Raw genomic sequence first — 17,502 nt, 5'->3', positions numbered from 1 at the left:
ATTTACCTCTTTCTTTTTGATCTGGGTAGATCTGGCCAGGGGGAACAAGGAACCATCCCCTTTGAAGGTCATCTCAATTCTAAACTGATTCCTGAATTCGGATGGCATCACACTGATGTGTTAGGATAATTGTCCCCTGTGTGAGACGAGTAAGGATGGAGAGAAAGAGTAGAGCCCAGAGGGAAGCACTGAGCTCGCTAGGTTTAAATTCTTGCCAAGTTCACATTATTGCTCCTCTCCTCAGACTGATAATGCTTGGTGTGGCGTCACTTTCTTTATAGCTGTTCAGTGAATATTAATTTCATCCTGCTGGAGAGGCCACTTTTTTTTTTAATTGAAATAAGGTTCAGAGAATTAAGTGAAGCCCAGGGATAGTTAAAGATGTGTGCAGGGCTGAATAGCTGTAGGAAATATGTGATACAGTCCATGCCAAGAATGAGTCAAGTAAATATTACTTCTCACAGTTTTTAGGTTAACTTTTTGTTGTTTAAAATCTTATCAAACGACATACTCGTCTGTTCCTCTCCCTTAAAAAAAAAAAAAACAACCTGTGAGGCATTAATTACACAAAATAATTGCTAGCCAAAATGTCTTTACCTTTTCAATTCTTTCATGACTGCTGCTCCTTTATGCCACTGAATAATACAAGTGTATATGAACGATTTCTGTCTCTTAAACTTGGCCCATCTGTGTGTCATTGAAGTGCTCTGTAAAAACAGCAGAAGCTGCTGGCTTCCAAGAAATTGAAACATATAAAATAGAGATCAAATAGCTGGTTAGGATGATGTCGAAATGAAAATAAAATGTTCTTATGCAATATATGGCTCTAAACTGTGATTTCTAAGCTCTAGAATACTTCTTATTTCATATATATGCTTTAGGTTTTGTATTATTTTTTTGTAACTGTGATGTGAGCAAAGTTTCCCCCTTGAAATTTCATATATGTTTTAAGAAGGAAGTAGTTTTTATGTATTCTCAAATAATTTTCTGCATTACAGTTTTTCTGCATTGAAGCCAACAGAGGCTTCCCTGAATGGAATAGAGATTTCAGGGATCATTTCAGTGTCTTTGCATCGGAAGAAATTTTGGAAATCATACCATGTTCCCAGTGCCTGCTTTCATCTCCCTGGTATTCCCTGTAAATGGCTTTCTAGCCACCACTTGGACACTTTGGATGATAAAAGCTATTTCAAGAAGCAGACCCATCACTAATGGGTTACTCCAATTTTTAGAAAGATGCCCCCTTTACTTATATCCCACAAATGCCCTTACATTTCAGCTGCCTGTTTTTCTACCTGTTCAGAGATGATCTGATGCAATATGGGGAACAGAGACCTAGATTCAGTCTCAGTTCCACTGTTTATTATTATATTCCTTCAAAGTACCATCTATTAAGTACTTCCTGTATACTAAACCCTTTACCTGTACTCTTACTTAATTTCATAAACGTCTATAAAATAAATAATTTTTTTGTTCTGTCTTACTATGCAGAACTGAGGCTCGATAATATGTGTAATAATGATAATGATGATAATATTACTAAGTACCAACTATATGCTCGGGTGCTATGCTGGACCCTTTATATAAACATTATCAGAATTTAAGTAACTTACCTATCACCTACCTAGTGGCTGAAGAAGCTAGATGTTCAAATAAAGTCAGATACTCAAAGGACTTTGGATTTAACTCTTTAAGACTCATTTATTTGTCTGTTAAATGGGAGTACTGTTAGTATCTTCTTCACAAAGTTTGCTGAGATTCAAAATATTGGCCTGAGTAGGATATCAGAAGGACCTCTGATAGGTCAAGTAAAATGGGGCTGAGGACCATGACATTTAGCAATCATGAGGTCATTTGTGGCCTTGACAAGAGCTGTGTCAGAGGAGAGATGGGATGGATGCCTGGTAGGGAAGAGTTTATAGGCAATGGGAGGAGGTGAACTGGAGAAAACAACACTTTCCATGAATTCTGCTGCAAAGATGAGCAAGAAAACAGAACGGTAGCTGGCTGGGTAAAAAGGATGAAGAGAAAGACCTGTGTTTTATTTCTGAAGACAGAAGAAATAGCAGCATGTTTGTCTACTTTTGGGATTGATCTAGTAATAGAGCAAAATTTTGATATTATATTAATATCAAATATCAAACATTATATTAATATCAGGAGAGAGACAGAGGAATGAAACCTTGGCTCCTTGGGAATGCCCTTTATACACTTTAATTTCAAGGACCCTCTCTTTCCTCCTCTGCAGGGTCTGTGTGGGGGGAGTAAGTGGGTGTGGGTAGTACAGATAAGAGAAATGACAAAAAGCGTCTCTTCCGAGCTGCCTTTCAAAGTGTCACTCCCTTCTCCTCTCTGTCTCCATTTTTGGACTAGGAACCCCCAACTGGTGGGGAAGTGTGAACCACAGCAATTCCTTGGTCCTTTTACCACTATCTGAAAGAATCCTAACGTGAATGGATAAGCACATGATCCATTCAGTTCAGATCATCATCTTCGCCCTTCTTCCTAACGCTCCTGTGTCTGTGGGCACCCTGACTTGAAAGCAGTGAGAGGTTGCTGTCAGTAGAACGTGATGTCCACACACACACCTCTGGATGAGTCACTGTTTGTTCAAGGAGAAAATCCCACAGAGTAATGAAAACTCCCAAGAGATGCGCCAGACCGGTCACCGAACAATCCCACTTCACCTTTAATTTTAGAGGGGCAGTATCAGAAAGAGTGGCAATGAAAGCATGAGAAAAAATTACTCCTGTGTGGTTTTTTTTTTTTTTTGCTGATTGGGGAAAGAAAGCACTGTGGAAATGTCTTTCTAGTGCCCTTCATTTTTCATCATCTTACATAGATTCACTATAGAGGTCCCTAAGTTTGGCCTTGGGACTGTTAGGGTATCATTCCATCAAAATCTGTCATTCCTCATGCATCAGTCCTCTGAAAATCACTCTTGTGAAAAAGATGTTCAATTTCACATCTAAGAAAAAAATTAAGCTTTGAAGTGGTAATTCTATTTGGTGTATTTGTGCAGTGGCCATTTTGTAGCTCAGGGGATTTGTCAAAAGCATGCCAGTTACTGATACAAAATTAAAATTAACCAGTCCAGAGCTTTAAGATTCATACATGAAGAGGGAAGGTGGTGGGAAGTGGGGAGGGGTGGAAACAATGCTGATTTAATCTTTTTGAGCTACTTTGCTTGTGACTTGTTATGCAGTTGGTAAAAACACAGGATGGATTATAAGGTTTTGATGTGTAGAATACATCAAAACAAAATACCATTTGTTTTAAGCAGCAGCTAAAATGTTTCTTCACCTTTGGTAAGGAAACTGGAATTCTTAGAACAAGAATATAGTGTGAGAACACCAAGAATGAATCTAGAAGTAAGTGTGTTATAGTCTGTGCCTTTGCCTTATTTTCCCCTCTCCTCTATGATAAGATTGTCGTATTTCAGATGTTGTAGGACACTACGGAGAAGGCAACGGCACCCCACTCCAGTACTCTTGCCTGGAAAATCCCATGGACGGAGAAGCCTGGTAGGCTGCAGTCCATGGGGTCGCTAAGAGTCGGGCACAACTGAGCGACTTCACTTTCACTTTTCACTTTCCTGCATTGGAGAAGGAAATGGCAACCCACTCCAGTGTTCTTGCCTGGAGAATCCCAGGGACAGGGGAGCCTAATGGGCTGCCATCTCTGGGGTCGCACAGAGTCGGCCACGACTGAAGCGACTTAGCAGCAGCAGCAGGAGGACATTCTAATGAGGGAAGATGTGATGAGAACAACAAATGTTATTAACGACGGCAGCGCCCTCCCTCCCACCTTTTCGTTTGCATCCTCTGCCACCTTTGTGAGTTCTGACTCTGTCACCCCTTGCTCTTGCCCATGAATTGCATTTTGTAGTGAAAGAGCACCCTGCACAAAAGCCTGCTTTCCTCATGAGCTGCCCCTAGTCTCAGGACCCTTCCTAATTCTGATTAGGTGTTATGTTTCTTTAGCAGCTTGATTTATATTTCCCCACTGCACTGGGGTCTGTGTTTTTCTTCCACAATCACATCCATAGCATACCTTGAATGGTCACCACGTGGTTCTTCCTCAGACCAGTCTGGATTTTACAACGTGTTAGAGTTTCTAAGAAACTCATAAGGTCTCTCACACTTGAGTTTATACCAGAAATTATGAAATGATTAACCTAATTGGTACTGCTTATCCCCAAAGATGGCCAGCTTTATTCATGCTTAAGCTGAATGTTCGTGGATAATAAGCAGTTCTTTGTGGATGGAGGCAGCGGAACCATGTGAGGTCATGGCGTTGCTCTGCCATGTGAAGGATCCGGCAGCTCCCTGGGTTCACTCATGGTGCTCCTGGCAAAGAACCTGCCTTTCAGTGCAGGAAACGCAAGAGATGTGGGTTTGATCCTTGGGTCAGGAAGATTTCCCCCTGGCAGAGGAAATGGCAACCCATTCCAGTATTGTTACCTGGAGAATTCCATGGACAGAGGGCCCTGGCAGGCTGCAGTCCATAGGGTCACACCGTCGGACATGACTGAAGCGGTGGCACAGCATGGCATGCACAACATGGTCACAATTAGGGGCTACCACCTGGCCCTCGGAGAAAGAGAGAGAACTGTTTACTGCAGTAAGAACTAGGGGCTTCTTAAGGGAAAGGACATAAAGTGCCCTAGCATGTCTGATTGTGCCATACTTTTTCCTTTATGGTCTTTTTTCTTTTTCCCTCCAGAGCTGCCCAGAAGTTAAATCTCTCATCTAAGAAGAAGAAACATCGGCCTTCCACTTCTTCTGTTGCTGAACCACCTCTCTTTGCCACCAGCTTCAGCGGGATTCTCCAGACGTCCCCACCCCCGGCCCCGCCCTGCCTGCTGAGGGCCGTCAACAAGGTGAAGGACACCCCAGGCCTGGGCAAGGTAGGCACCTGGGCCGTATCCACTCAGGTTTCGACTGTGGGGTTCTGTGTCAAAGGCAGGGAAGAGAATGGGGGCTCAGTTGGATAATTAAAACAAGAAGGTGACAGGGAGAGAAGGACACAAAATGAAATTCATTGGGAAGGACTGTAAAATTTTCCTTTATAAGTGGTAAATTAAGACATTCCATCTATTGGAGATGTGGTTTGATTTTGGCAGAAAAAAAAAAAAACCACCTCAGCCTTGTATTGATTGACAGAAGTGTAACCAATTAAAGAAAATACCCCAAAGCACAAAAGATGGAAGGCAGAAGCAGGAGAGACCAAGAGACCGTACAGGAATAAGACATAAAGATGCTCTGTCATTTCCCTGCAACACTTTCATTGTTCCTCCCCGTTAGAGAAATCACAAGTTCTTCTTTTGAACCAGACCACTGATGGGATTTCTGGGGAGCATTTGCTGTGTGCCGTTCTAGCCAAGAAACGCAATTTTGAATTGTTACAGTTACTTAGAGATGAGGCACATAATGAGATGTAGGGACACCATTTCAAGACCTGGCTCAGCTGTGTTTAGGATAACTTTGTTTTTATATGTCATCTCTTAACTCTCTCTTCTGAGATGAACGTCTGGGTGAAGTGACTTACAGTTTACTCTTCAATGGATAAATAACCTAGGACTTATTAAAAACATTTAGCTGAAGAAAGGGGTGGTTGTTTTCTTTCTTTTGCTTTCATCACAAGTAGGCTGGACCATGCCACCTCGCCAGTCTCTCACCAGACTCAACAGCACTCATTTTGGAAGCTGTAGGTCTTGCTGAGGGGAGTGACTGCTCAACTATGTGGACTAAGATTTATTTGTTGTCGCTGTGGTTCAGTCGCTTAGTCTTGTCTGACTCTTTGCGACTGCATGGACTGCAGCACACCGGGCTTCCCTGTCCTTCACTACCTCCAAGAGTTTGCTTAAACTCTTGAGTCGATGATGCCATCCAACCATCTCATCCCCTGTCACCCTCTTCTCCTCCTGCCCTCAATCTTTCTCAGCATCACGTTCTTTTCCAGTAAGTGGGCTCTTTGCATCAGATGGCCAAAGTATTGGAGCTTCAGCTTCAATGTCAGTCCTTCCAGTGAATATTCAGGGTTGATATCCTTTAGGATTGACAGGTTTGATCTCCTTGCAGTCCAAGGGACTCTCAAGAGTCTTCTCTGGCACCACAGTTTGAAAACATCAATTCTTCAGCACTCAGCATTCTTTATGGTCCAACTCTCACATCCATACATAACTCCTGGAAGATTTTCCTCATTTAGGTCACTGATTCCCTTTCCCCTTGACCCTCAATGAGGTTATTCCCAGGTTCACGGTCTTCAGTGGCCTCAGCCTGATTTGTGGTCCTTCTGGAATTTACCCCACACCCTCTGCCCTTCTTCCTTCCTGCTTTTCTCTCTTCTCCTGCTTCCTCCCATATCTTACCACCCTCAATTTCACCACCCACTGGGAAAGTACTAACTTGCTAATCTACTCTGCTACTCTTGCCAACAAAGTTTACATTTTAAGATTATGTTGAATAGAGCAATATTCTTTTTTTTTTTTTTATCACTCTATTTCCAACTAACCAACTACACCAAACTCCTCTCCAAGTATCAAGCATGTCATATTCTTTCTGGTCTTTGCACACAGTAATTTTTACTTCAGGTATTCCCTCCATCTCTGTCAGACACATGGTCCAACTTTTAAAAATCAGTTTGAAAGTGAAAGTCACTCAGTTGTGTCCAACTCTTTGTGACCCCATGGACTGTATAGTCCATGGAATTAATTCTTCAGGCCAGAATACTGGAGTGGGTTGCCTTTCCCTTCTTCAGGGGATCTTCCCAATTCAGGGATCGAACCCAGATCTCCCACATAGCAGGCAGATTCTTTACCAACTGAGCTATGAGGGAAAGCCCCAAAATCAGTTTAGTACCTTCTTTAAGAAAGTGAAATCAGTTATTGAATGAATTTCTACTGTGCCTTCTTCCTTCTTTAGTCCCAAGAAATGCTTATTCTGGGCTTCCCAGGTGACTCAGCAGTAAAGAATTTGCCTGCCAATGTAGGAGACTCAGGAGATGCAGGTTCAATCCCTTGATCGGGAAGATCCCTGGAGAAGGAAATAGCAGCTCACTCCAGTATTCTTACCTGGAAAATCACACAGACAGAGGAGCCTGGTGGGTTACAGTCCATAATGCTTATTCTAAGGGAAGGCATTCAATCCTGGAATGCTCCATGACATTGGATAGGACTTTCCTAAGCCCAGAGGTAAAGCAGGAAGTGAGGAAGCAGGGCAGTGGCCTGGGCTCAGCCTACAAGGGCTGCTGAGCATCACCAGCCATGGAAGGAAATGGAGGAAACCGCATGAGCAGGACTCACATGGGTGGTAGTGGCACCCCTTTGAGGGCACACGGAGGTCATACTGGATGGCCTTCTAAGAAGGATGGATACAAGTAACAGCAGGGCTTAAAAAAATGTTTTTTTAATTTAATTGTGGTAAGGTACACATAACAGAAAATTTACCGTCTGAATTATTTTTAAGTGTGCATGGACTTTGGTTTAGCTAAGAGGAGTTTGGAACTTTAATGCCAAAGCTGAACCACCCTGAACAAAATGACATCAAATTCCCACTGCAGTGTCCTTTTCCTCTCCTGCTCTCCTTCCTACTTCTCTTCTGAGTGTATGTGAACCAGTATTTAACTGCTGTCACTCTAAAGAGGTAGCCAACTATTAGCCAACCTGGGGCACCCATGTACCCCCACTATGACCCTGTCCAGGATGCGTCAAAATGAACCACATAAGAAACCATCCTCCTCCGTCTGTGACAGTGGCCCAGTCTGTGGTTGCTAAAATGGTTGTTGCAGATATACATTCAGGTGGACCTGGGCCCCGAGCACAGGACCTTCCGTCCCCGCTTCCCCAATCCCGGCGCCCCTTCCTGGAATTCTGAGACAAAAGGATCAGGGCATCAGGAGGGGCCTTAACCAGCAGAAGGACTGTTTGCAGCCATGATGAGCCAGGGCTTGAATGAAAATAATCTGGGGGGCACTGGTTTGATCTTGATTCCAAGATGTACTATATGTAGTGATCAGATAGACATATAAGTAAGATAAGCAGCATAAGACCAGGTATACCTACAACTAATATTAAAGTCATTCATAACCTAAAGCTCACAAATGATACCCTTACTTTTTTTAAAAGCAAAATACTGTCCATCTCACTCATTTGCAGTCCAATGTGCTCTTTTGAATGGGAGAGAAAGGGTGACATTACCAGCCAGGAATGCAGGAACCCGGAGTTTGTCCATGGAAGTAGGGTTATCAGGCTGAGTGTCTCAGAAGATGACAGGTGTGACTTCTGCCTGACGATCGACCTCGCGGCAGCTTTCCAGCTGAGCATGGAGATGTAGGCACTGGTGGAGAGGAAGTGACAGCCGGAGGGGGTATGGTTTCTGGAAGGCAGTGTCATTATATACTTTAACTTGAAAACGTGTGTGATTGAAACCAGAGGTAGAGAAGTACACTTCCTCCTGCCTCCTCCTTCGGAGGCATGTGCTTCTCAGAGTGCGAGACGCCCATGACTCTGCCACGCTGGCACCAGTGGCCTGAACTTAGTGGAGGTCCATTTACCAGCTCATGCTTTTCTCACCCCCTGATAGTCCACCACTATGAGGAACTGCATTCTTGTGCTGAGTCGCTCAGCTGTGTCCAACCCTTCGAGACCCCAGGGGCTGTAGCCCATCTGTCCGTGGGATTTCCCAGGCATATTCCCAGGCAGAAATACCCGAGTGCATTGCCAGTTCCTTCTCCAGCATTCTTGTTGTTGTTGTTCAGTTGCTCAGTCGTGTCCAACTCTTTGCAACCCCATGGACTGCAGCATGCCAGGCTGCCCTGTCCTTCACCATCTCCCAAAACGTACTCAAGCTCATGTCCATCGAGTCAGTGATGCCATCCACCCATCTCGTCCTCTGTCATCCCCTTCTCGTCCTGCCTTCTATCTTTCCCAGCATCAGCATTCTTCTTACCTATATGGAAAAATCCCTGTCAATTTATCTCTGTTGCACAATTTACATATTAACATTTCAAAGAAATACAGTGGAGTTTCATATAGAACATAAAGAATTGCCACTATTACATTTGAAGTATAAAAGTTTCATAGAATTGCCAAATTCTCAATTTGGCAATTTGGTAACTCAGTTATTTAACCTGGGGGTGGGGTGGGGCTGGGGTTTTTGAGGCCCAGTGAGGAGCAAGCCCAGCCCAGCCCCAATTCTCATCTTCAACCACCGAGGACTTCCTCAGGAGACCCGAAGACACCTTTTGTGGGTTCGTTTACAGTTACCCCCAGGAAAACTGAGGCCCTGAGGGAGCAGGAGATTTCCCAGTGCCCCCTGAGTTAAACCCAGGGGTCAGGACCTGTGAGACATTTTATTCCCTTCTGTTTCACGTGACCTTTAAAAACTTGAGTGGAGACAATAAAGTAACGGGACCATAAGGGCAGCAGAATGAACTGGGAACCAGTCACCTTCATCCTGTAGAGGACAGGCTTCCCTTTTCAGAATCGTGGTTGAGAGGGAAAGGGCAGTGATGGGCCAGGGTAGACACATAGCAAGTCAGGAGTGCCCCACCCTCCCCTCCTCTGATCCCACTGCCGTCTGTCTCCAGCAAGAACTTTCCTCCCTCACCCCACCAGGCCCTCCACCCAGAGTTATTGCTGGCTGCCAAGTGCTTCTTGAGGCAGAAGCTTTTCTGGAGACCACAGTGATGGACAGACTTGGGTAACTTCAGTGTACCTGGAGCTGAAGCACAGTACATACACACACAGGAAATATCTCAGAATCCCCAGCACCTAGAGTAATACTTGGCACACAGCAAATGTTTATTGAGCATCTTCTATGGCTCAGATGGTAAAGAATCTGCCTGCAGTGTGGAAGACCAGAGTTCGATTCCTGGGTCAGGAAGATCCCCTGGAGAAGGAAATGGCTACCTGCTCTAGTATTCTTGCGCAGAGAATTCCATGGACAGAGGAGCCTGGTGGACTACAGTCCATGGGGTCGCAGAGTCGGACATGACTGAGCTGGTAACATTTTCACTTTTCTATGTGTCAGGCCCTGTGCTGAGCACTAGGCTTGCCACGATGGACATACAGGCAGAATCCCTGCCCTGACAGCACTTACAGTCTCATCATTTTAATAGTCAGTCTTAGACATCTCACTGACTTGGACCAAGATGAAGGATGTTTGACTTAAGGAAAACTTGGAATCACAGACTTCAAGTAATTCTGTCTAACTTTCAAGTTATATAAAGAAGCTATAGTACTAAGTGGTTGTGTAGAGACATTCTTAATGAACAGATAAAGATGATTAGTGGATCAAAGCAGCTTAGTCCCTGTTTATATTTCATGGGTTTGACTTTATGTAAATGATATTTCTAATCTGTTTGAAAATGGTTCCTTCTCCTAAGTCAGTAAAAGCTCTTCATGAAATTTGTTTGCACAATTAATTAACATCCATGTTTAAGGTTCATTTGTTAGTGTGTCACAGATTAATGTCAGAGCTCTTAGTGTTGGATTACAAGCTTCGAGAGCAAAGCGTATATTATCTGTTTAACTCACTCAGTATTTGGCTCTGCAGCCCCACCACGGGGGCATATATGCTTTCAAGGGTGAGAGTGGTGATAGTGACTGTTACATTGCTGCTGCTGCTACTGCTGCTGCTAAGTCGCTTCAGTCATGTTCGACTCTGTGCGACCCCAGAGACGGCAGCCCACCAGCCTCCCCCATCCCTGGGATTCTCCAGGCAAGAACACTGGAGTGGGTTGCCATTTCCTTCTCCAATGCAGGAAAGTGAAAAGTGAAAGTGAAGTCGCTCAGTTGTGTCTGACTCTCAGTGACCCCATGGACTGCAGCCCACCAGGCTCCTCCGTCCATGGGATTTTCCAGGCAAGAGCACTGGAGTGGGGTGCCATTGCCTTCTCCGGACATTTACATTAGGGATGGTTAATTCTCCTCTTCCTAGAAGAATTCCTGAAAGGAAATGCATGAAGCATGAAGGGAAAAGAGACCTTCTCTTCCTCCATGATTTCCAAGAATGCCTTGAAAGAATGGAATCACCAACTCTCTGCCTTTGTTCCCTCAAATATGCTTTGTGAATACAAGAAAACTCCTATAGGTGTGTGCTAGCAACAGGAAAGACTTCCCAGGTGGCTCAGTGGTAAAGAGCCCGTCTGCCAACGTAGGAGATGTTAAGAGATGCGGGTTCAATCCCTGAGTTGGGAAGATCCCTTGGAGGGGGGCGTGGCAACCCATTCCAGTATTCTTGTCTGGAGAATTCCATGAACGAAGGAGCCTGGCGGGCTACAGTCCATGGGGTCGCAAAAGAGCCAGATATGACTGAGCAACTGAACAACAATAGCAGCAAGGGAACAGACTCTTTAGAATTTGAAAAAATCATAAAAATTGGATGAAAGAAACATGAAGAATTATGGAAAATTGAACTGGAACCAGGTTGAGGTGGGCTTGTCATACTCGGTTTACTCAGTGAGTATCTGTAGACATACTGTGTTCCAGGTACTGCAGGAGGCGCCACCGCTGGGGACAGTACACAGAAGCTGATGGGCTGCTCTGGGCCACATGCCTGCGAAGGGGAGAAGGGGTGTATATCCTGGTCTCCAGGGACCCCAGCCTACTGTGAAAATGCTTGCCTGGCGTTCAGCCTCAGCCACCTCTCCTGAGCTACAAATGCTGTTTTCTTCTCCTGGGGACCCCCCTTTGCCTAGTTTCTGGGTAGAAGAAGAGTTGTGGTTCCCGTCATGCTGGATCCCGACCACCACTCATGCCCGTACATCTGTGTGTTTCTGAAGCATTTCACTAAGATTTCTCTGTAGACAGTGCAGCCCCAAGGCAGGCAGTTCTGAGGAGTCCTCAGAGTTGTGGTTTAGAAACAGACTTACTTGTCTGGCTAGATTATTTTTCTTAGGGAATATAGGTGGGAGCCACTATTCTTCTTCACGTGCGAAGCTGCTTCAGTTGTGTCCTACTCTGCGACCCTATGGACTGTAGTCTGCCAGGCTGCTCTGTCCATGGGTTTCTCCTTTCAAGAATACTGGAGTGGGTTGCCATTTCCTTCTCCAGAAAATCTTCCCAACTCAGGGATCAAACCTGTATCTTTTATGTTTCCTGCACTGGCAAGCAGTTTTTGTTTTGTTTTGTTTTGTTTTTTTACCACTAGTGCCACCTGGGAAGCCCTTCTTCACAGTGCTTGATTTTCAGTCATCTGCTTCTTATTTAGCACTACTTTTCAAACTCTGTTACAGCATATTTTGACCCTATTTTTAAAAAATCTATGACAAACCTAGACAGTGTGTTAAAAGCAGAGATATCACCTTACTAACAAAGGTCCATATAGTCAAAGCTGTGGTTTTTCCAGTAGTCATGTACGGATGTGAGAGTTGGACCTTAAAGAAGGCTGAGTGCTGAAGAATTGATGCTTTCGAACTGTGGTGCAGGAGAAGACTCTTGAGTGTCTCTTGGACTGCAAGGAGATCAAACCAGATCAATCCTAAAGTAAATCAACCCTGGATATTCATTGGAAGAACTGATACTGAAGCTCCAATAATTTGGCCACTTGATACGAAGAACTGATTTATTGGAAAAGACCCTGATGCTGGGAAAGATTGAAGTCAAAAAGAAAATGGGGGATGGCAGAGGATGAGATAGTTAGATAGCATCGCTGACTCAAAGAACATAAATTTGCACAAACTCTGGGAGACAGTGGAGAACAGAGGAGCCTGGCGTGCTACAGTCCATGGGATCACAAGGAGTTGGATGTGACTTAGCAACTGAACAACAACAAAACATAAAGCATATTCTCTAAATAACATCTCCCCCTCTGCACACAAACACGCACTCACTCTCACTCACTGCTTGGCTCATGTTACCAGGTCCTATATTGTCTAGACTTAGTTTAATTCTAAACTTCCCCTTATTTGGTGTGTAGACTATAGGATAGAAAAAAATAAATGAACCATGTATGGTTTTCAGTAGAGATTCTTTCCCTTTACAGATTTATTAACATTTTAGAGCAGAAGTCATTCAATTACTAAGCCCTTGTGACACTGTAAGGAAGAAGAAGCCAAGATTCCCGTTCAGTTTATGTTCTGATTACAAGAGGATAACAATAAAACTGAAAATTTGATTAAAATTTTAAATAAGATCTTTTTTAAAGTTCTAACGAAGCTCTTATTCATTTGTTCAACAAGTAGAAGTGGCCAATATAGCTCTTGCTTGTTCAGGAAGTGATGCCAGGCAATACCAAGGAGAAAATTTCATGCCTTCCAACTCACCAAGGTCAGAGTTATTGAAATAGTATGCAAATGATCAAATTAATCATTTCTTCCTTTCCTCATCCTAAAACTTTACCAAAGCAAAGAGAAAAGATTTGAGTCAGCCTTTAACATTCATTTCCAGTGTCCTAATGTGATGGAAAATTTTGGATCTCACTGCTCACTCACCAGGGATTACTCTCCCCACTCCCTTAAACATGCCAGACAGTAGAAAGGAATCTGAGCTTTCTATTTTGGTGTGCTTTTGTGGGTTGGGGAGAAATAGACTGCCTAAATAAAACATGCTCATTCATCAGGATAGCTGGCTTGATAGCTTTGAAAATTGAATTGTTAGCTCTTCTGGGAAATAAACTCATGTGAACTTCCACTCCCTAATTACAGTTCTTTTCTATGCTCTGTTGGTTTTGGTTGAGTCGGCTAAGCTCCTGTAGTTAGTTTGGGTTTTTTTCTCCTTTCTTTCTTTCTTGTTTTGACCCCTTCTCCAACCTGTATCTCCAGAGAAAGGAGACTTGAAGAAAATGTCCTGACTCATTAATCTTCGTGGTTTCTTCACCATCACCACTCTGCCTCTCCTCCAGCAGATGCAGAGTGGTCCGCATCTCTCCTGGAGCCCGCCGTCCCTTGCGCATGCACAGTATGCTGCTGCAACACCAGACCCCCAAGCTCAGGAACTGTGGGTGCCCTGCTGGGAGGGCCCCACTGGTCCTGGAGCCAACCTGAACGGCTAAGTAATGAGGCAGGACTTTTCTCTACAGCTGCTGCCATGTCATTCTTGAGTTTAGCAGGCTTATTCTTGCAAAGACAGAAAGTGTTGGGAAGATGTTCTCCTTTAAAGGCTACTGGACAGGAAAGTCATAGTAAACCACGTGGAAAAGAAAGCATGAGGGCCATTTTTGTTCTTCATTATTGATATGACTGCCTTTAGGATGGCTGATCAAGTTGTATGGATATATTTTTCTGTTGGCTTCATTATTAAGTGCAGACAGAGAAGGGTAAGCAGCACATTTCAGTTTAATTACATCAGATTTCTGATAGGATGGCACATTAACATTATATATAGAACACTAATTTTCTGGTTTTCTTTGCCTGAAATATCTACACAGAGCTAACTGCATGAAATGATTCATGGGTAAGCAGGGAGGAAGTTTGTACTCTTTCAGTGCCAGCTTACATAAAGAACACTCAAAAGATGTTGAGTATTTTATGGTAATTCTGTTTAGTACTAGGCGTCCTAACTAGGCATTCAGTGCAGCGTAGGAGCCATCCTGCATGATATCATAAGAAGGCAAAAGCACCAACAACATCTAAAGGACGAGACCCTAGTGGGGCTTCCCTAGTGGCTTGGTGGTAGAGAATCTACCTGCCAGTGCAGGAAACACAGGTTCGATCCCTGTTCCAGGAAGATCCTGCATGCTGGAGAGCAACGAAGCCTATGGGTCACAACTATTGAGCCTGTGCTCTAGAGCCCAGGAACCACAGCTGCTGAGCCCACAGTGCCGCAACTACTGAAGTCCACATGGCCGAGAGCCCGTGATCTGCAACAAGGGAAACCACCACGATGAGAAGCCCAAGCACCTCAACTAGAGAGTGGCCCCAGTTCACCGCAAGCCCAAGCAGCAGTGAAACCCAGCACGGCCAAGAAGGACCCTGGTGGTCTTTGGCCCTGCTTACTCCTCGGCACTGAGTTGCCCTGGGAGGGTGACGCTGGGGAGAAGATGCTGCCTGGTGCTGGCACTGTGGCATTGTGCAAGTGCCAGCAGCATCCCTCCCTGAGAGATTTTCCCAAAGACCATCTTGTCCAGTCCTCTCACTTTGCATATGAAAAAACTAAGGCCCAACAAGATGAAGTAACTTGTCAACCCATTTTTGTGGGAGAAGTCAGAAGTTTAAGCTTTGGAGTGTAAACGATTGTGAGTCGTGAAGACTTTAAGGCAGAATTGAGTGAGTAGTTCATTTTTTTACCTGTTTTTGTTTATTGGACTGTACTGGGCCTTAGATGTGGCATGCAAGCTCTTGGTGGCAGCATGTGCGACCTAGTTCCCTGACCAGGGATCAGATCCAGGCCCCCTTCATTGCGAGCTCAGAGTGTCAGCCGCTGGATCACCAGGGAAGTCCCTGAGTGAGTGATTCTTAAACTTTCCCCAATTTTGTGACTTCAGCTTCGAGTCTGTGACTTTTTAAAGGAATTGAGATGATGGGAGAGGGGTGTGTGTGTATGTACACATATGCACACACTTGTGTGGCAGGAGGTGGAAGGTGATTTTTCTACGGGTTTTTTTTTAAAGGCTATAAACCTTTAGCATAATTGGAGGATGGGTGTGGGGCTTCTCAGAATACCTGTAATCCCTAATTAGCACCCTGACTTATGGAATGGAAACACAAGATAAAATAAGGGAATTCTCTCTGGAATAAATGCCACTTTCTCAATTAAACAAAGGGCAATAAGATGGATTGTAATGCCAAAATAAGGCTTTTGATCATTCTTTGTCCAAAAACCACATTTTAGTCAGGGTCAACTCAATTTAACAATTACTGATATTAAGAGTATGGGAAGCGTAGGTATGTTTTAAACTAACATTTCTAACGTCTTATCTTTCTATGTCTCTCTCTTGCTAATGGCCGAAAGAAAAGTTGATCATGATTTGCTATAATTATCCCATTAAAATAGGATTGATAGTAATGTTTTATATTAAAAAAAATGGTGAGTCCAAACTGCTGAGTTAATTAGAAAGGTGTCCTCTGTGCCTCAGAGGAGGAAATGCTATTCCTGCCTACTCAGTGACTGGCATAACAAAACATTTGAATTCCTTTCTCCTGCTTCATTGAGCTGAAATGTATCATTATGGAGGGGAAATCATTCCGATACATTCTTAAAAGCAAAACATATTTTGCTTAGATTGTTAAATAGTTTCTGAAATAAAAATTGTCTAGCTTCTGAGAGGCACAACACTCCCTGTGTTCTTTCATAATCCTTTACAAGTTCAGTTTAGCTTTGTTCTGTAATGCTGTCTTAGTCTGTTCCAGCTACTATGACAAAAATACCATAGACTGAGTGGCTGAAACAACAAAAACGTGTTTCTCTCACTTCTGAAGGCTGAGCAGTCCAAGGTCAAGGTTCTGGCAAGGCCTGTATCTGATGAGAGCGCTCTTCCTGATTTGCCCGCAGTCATTTCTTCACATGATAGAAGGCAGAGAAAGACCGCAAACAAGCTCTCTTGTCTCTTCTTATAAAGACACTAATCTCATTCATGAGGGCTCCACCCTAATGACCTAACCACCTCCCAAAGTCCCCGCCTCGAAATTCCATCACCTTGGGGGGTAGGATTTCATTACATGATATCGGGAGTGGGGGGGATGGGGGTGGGACACTAACATATCATCCACAAACCATGGCAGGGACAAGATTCCTTCCAAGTTTCTTTTCCTGTTCCCTTGGTCTTGCCTGTGTGTTCCACACTATAGCCAACTATTCATATAAAAATTTTGTCCATGTGCAGCTTAGTTGAGATCTCTTTACCACCAACAATGAATATCTGGTGGATTCATTAGTGGAGCAGTATACCAGCTGTAGTTAATCAGAGGTTTTGTTCTTACTGAAACCTCTGATGATAAAATCATTTGTTTCCAGTGCTAGCTTCTTAGGTTTGTAAGTTCAGTTCTGCACGTTCAGGAGTGCGGACTCACAACAGTATGCCTGCCAAGGGTAAGAGCACTCTTGCCTGCTCCATCGCTGTTCCCAGATAGCCCAACTTAATCCCTGGTCCCCTGCCCACCCCCCAGAGCAGCACCACCTACACTGTGTTTATGACCCTTGTCTGTATCTGACAACTTACAGCATCGCTGTTGGGCTGGAGCAGCTCAGGCCAGCTTGGGCAAAAGGCAGAGGATTGAGACCATGTAGTGAGTTTGGTTCAGCGGGTACAGGTGGAGAAGCTGCTGGGGGCCAGGCATGGCTCTCTGGAGGCTTATGTGTGTTGTGGCACGTGGGGGGATCATGGGACCAGGCAGTGTGGAATCAGTTAGCAAATTCCTAACCTACAACCATCATCATTAAGCAGTCTGCTCCTGGCTCTTTCTGACCCTCAAACAGTAAGTCCAGAGAGGTTGAAAGTGAAAGTGTTCGTCGCTCAGTCATGTCCAACTCTTTGTGACGCTATGGACTGTAGCCCGCCAGGCTCCTCTGTCCATGGGATTCTCCAGGCAAGAATACTGGAGTGGGTAGCCATTCCTTCT

The 17,502-nt window shown here is 44.2% G+C and overlaps 1 protein-coding gene across 1 annotated transcript in view; it reads left to right on the top strand.

The window, feature by feature from the left end:
• KIF26B (kinesin family member 26B) overlaps positions 1-17,502 on the top strand; it is a 382,899-nt gene that overhangs the window by 220,108 nt on the left and 145,289 nt on the right. Inside the window, exon 5 of the mRNA XM_010852942.1 lies at positions 4,726-4,909. Within this exon, the coding sequence (XP_010851244.1) occupies positions 4,726-4,909 (184 nt within the window). The remainder of the gene's footprint in view (positions 1-4,725; positions 4,910-17,502) is intronic.

Source organism: Bison bison, unplaced genomic scaffold, assembly GCF_000754665.1.
Source record: "Bison bison bison isolate TAMUID 2011002044 unplaced genomic scaffold, Bison_UMD1.0 scf7180017864317, whole genome shotgun sequence".
NCBI classification, from domain to species: domain Eukaryota; kingdom Metazoa; phylum Chordata; class Mammalia; order Artiodactyla; family Bovidae; genus Bison; species Bison bison.
This window is presented reverse-complemented; position numbering and strand designations above follow the sequence as displayed.